A 2,070-nucleotide genomic window follows, 5' to 3' on the forward strand; every position below is an offset into this window, starting at 1 on the left:
GGGGAGCCCGGGCCGCGGGCAGGGGGCGGCGCGGACCCTGCAGCCAGCGGGACCTTAAGTGCCACACGCATCTTCCGGGACGTGGGGGCCACGGACATGAAGTACAAGAACCGCGTGCGCAGCCGCATCGCCAACCTGAGAGACGCCAAGAACCCCGCCCTGCGGCGCAACGTGCTGCGTGGCGTCATCACGCCGCAGGAGATCGCCGTGATGACGTCGGAGGTGAGCCCCCGGGGGCGCGGGGGGCGCCCCGCGGGTCAGGGTTAAGCCGTGGCCCTCGCTCAGGAGATGGCCAGCGACGAGCTGAAGGAGATCCGCAAGGCCCTGACCAGGGAGGCCATTCGCGAGCACCAGATGGCGCGCGCAGGCGGCGCGCACAGCGACCTGCTGGCCTGCGGCAGGTGCCGCCAGAAGGACTGCACCTGCACGCAGGTGGGCGCGGCCCGGGGACGGGCGCTGCTGCCCTGGGACACGGCGTCGGGGGGGCCGCCGCCCCGTCCGTGGGGGGGCGCGCCGGCAGGAGGAAGTCGGGGGTGCACCGGGTCTGAGCCCCGGCCTCGGGGCGCGGGCAGCCCGGCTGCGCGTGACTGAGCCGCACCCGCAGGTGCAGACGCGCAGCTCCGACGAGCCCGCGACCACCCTCGTGGTCTGCACCGAGTGTGGGGACCGCTGGAAGGTAGGGGCGAGCCGGCCCGCCCTCAGCCGGGGGGGGGGCGCGTGGGGGGCCACCTCGGTCGCCCCCCGGAGCTGTGGGCGCGGGGGGTGGATCCCGGCCCGGCCGCGGGGCCCTGCGTGCTGCCTACAGACCCCGGGACTGGGTTTCTTGTAGTTCTGCTGAGCCCGCGGCCGGCGCGAGGCCACTTCGCCCCCGCCAGCGGCAGCTCCCCGGAGGGCTGCCCTGCGCCCGCGGCCCGGCCGTGCGCCCTGACGCTCTTGTAGCCCAGTGATTAAACGTTTTCTTTTGTCTCGGAGCTGCCCTCCGTCTCCCGGCCGGGCCGTGCGCAGGCAGCCTCTGGCCAGCGGCGGGGCGCGGCCTCCCGGAGGGTCAGGGCGCTGCACGCGCCCCTGGGCACCCGAGTGCCCGCCTCCCGCGGGCCCCTCGGCCCACACTTGCCCAGCCCCCACCCGCCCAGCAGGCTGGACACAGCTGAGGGGCGCGCTGTGGACGAGCCGGCGGGGGAGGGGTGCCTTGATCGCCCCCCCCCCCAGGAACGGCGGGGGTTTGCTTTAGAAAGAGCAGCCGCGGGGAGACAGCCTGTTTGGGGGAAGAGTGCAGGTCGGCAGCATCGGCACTTGTTTCTGAAGACACAGGGCACAAGTCCGCGTACAGCCAGGACCACGCTCAGCGCCCCGGCCAGCGCCCTCCTGGCCTCGGAGGGATGGATGAGGGTGGAGGTCCCCAAATCACAGAGACAGACGGACAGGCCCTGTCCCCCCCAAAGCCGGCCGCCGTGGGGTGGGGGGGCAGGGGAGGGGCTTCCTCGCCAGCCGCTGGGTCTGCTGTGGGGGTGCCGGCCCCCAGGTCTCGCTCCGCAGTCCGGCAGCGCCCAGGGAGCTCGGCCGGCCTAGGCCTCGCTGGCGGGCGCGGGGCCGGCCCGCAGCAGCAGGGCGCGGTAGGCGGGGGAGCCCAGGAAGCGCGGGTAGGAGTCCCGGTGCATGAGCCTGTAGATCTGCAGCTGGGCGTCGTCGAAGGTGTGCGCCGACGGCTCCCGCATCCTGCTGTTGATGCCCTCCCGCACGCGCGAGTCCAGGCTGACCTGCGGCCCCACGGCGGTCAGGCCCCAGCGGCTGCCCGCCCGCACAAGGGGCCCCCCGGGCGCCCGCGCCCGACCCCGCCCGGCCGCACCTCCTTGGGGGACAGGATGGACACGTAGTCCTCGTAGATGAGCCGGGCCTTCTCGTCCACCACGTGCTGGTTGGCCTCGGCCTTGAGCTCCTCGCAGGCCAGCCAGAAGAGCATGTTCTCCTCGCTGTACTCCGTGCGCAGGAACTCGCGGAAGGCGCCGCGGCCGGCCGGGCTGTGCATCAGCGCGTCGAAGGAGCGCGCCCAGCTGCGCACCTCCTCGGGGC

The 2,070-nt window shown here is 74.2% G+C and overlaps 2 protein-coding genes across 2 annotated transcripts in view; one reads left to right on the forward strand and one right to left on the reverse strand.

Annotated features, from left to right (window-relative positions):
• TCEA2 (transcription elongation factor A (SII), 2) overlaps positions 1 to 969 on the forward strand; it is a 3,050-nt gene extending 2,081 nt beyond the window's left edge. The window contains exons 6-9 of the mRNA XM_012728175.1: positions 7 to 222; positions 286 to 432; positions 605 to 676; positions 830 to 969. Of these exons, the coding sequence (XP_012583629.1) occupies positions 7 to 222; positions 286 to 432; positions 605 to 676; positions 830 to 838 (444 nt within the window). The 3' untranslated portion in view covers positions 839 to 969. The remainder of the gene's footprint in view (positions 1 to 6; positions 223 to 285; positions 433 to 604; positions 677 to 829) is intronic.
• An 89-nt stretch (positions 970 to 1,058) lies between these two features.
• RGS19 (regulator of G-protein signaling 19) lies at positions 1,059 to 2,064 on the reverse strand. Its single transcript, XM_004686913.2, has 2 exons — positions 1,847 to 2,064; positions 1,059 to 1,757 (listed from the first exon to the last, which is right to left on the reverse strand). Exons 1-2 carry the CDS (start codon positions 2,024 to 2,026, stop codon positions 1,566 to 1,568), a joined length of 372 nt encoding a protein of 123 aa, XP_004686970.1. The 5' UTR covers positions 2,027 to 2,064; the 3' UTR covers positions 1,059 to 1,565.
• Between the last annotated feature and the right edge of the window lie 6 nt (positions 2,065 to 2,070).

The sequence above is a fragment of the Condylura cristata genome, unplaced genomic scaffold (genome assembly GCF_000260355.1).
Source record: "Condylura cristata isolate star-nosed mole 26May11 unplaced genomic scaffold, ConCri1.0 scaffold00022, whole genome shotgun sequence".
Taxonomy (NCBI): Eukaryota; Metazoa; Chordata; class Mammalia; order Eulipotyphla; family Talpidae; genus Condylura; species Condylura cristata.

Bases quoted from the DNA above. Each gene is read 5' to 3' on its own strand.
- RGS19 (XM_004686913.2), bottom strand. From the start codon at position 2,026: ATGCACAGCCCGGCCGGCCGCGGCGCCTTCCGCGAGTTCCTGCGCACG. The intron at 1,758-1,846 runs GTGCGGCCGGGC...GTGGGGCCGCAG, and splicing joins CCATCCTGTCCCCCAAGGAG to GTCAGCCTGGACTCGCGCGT.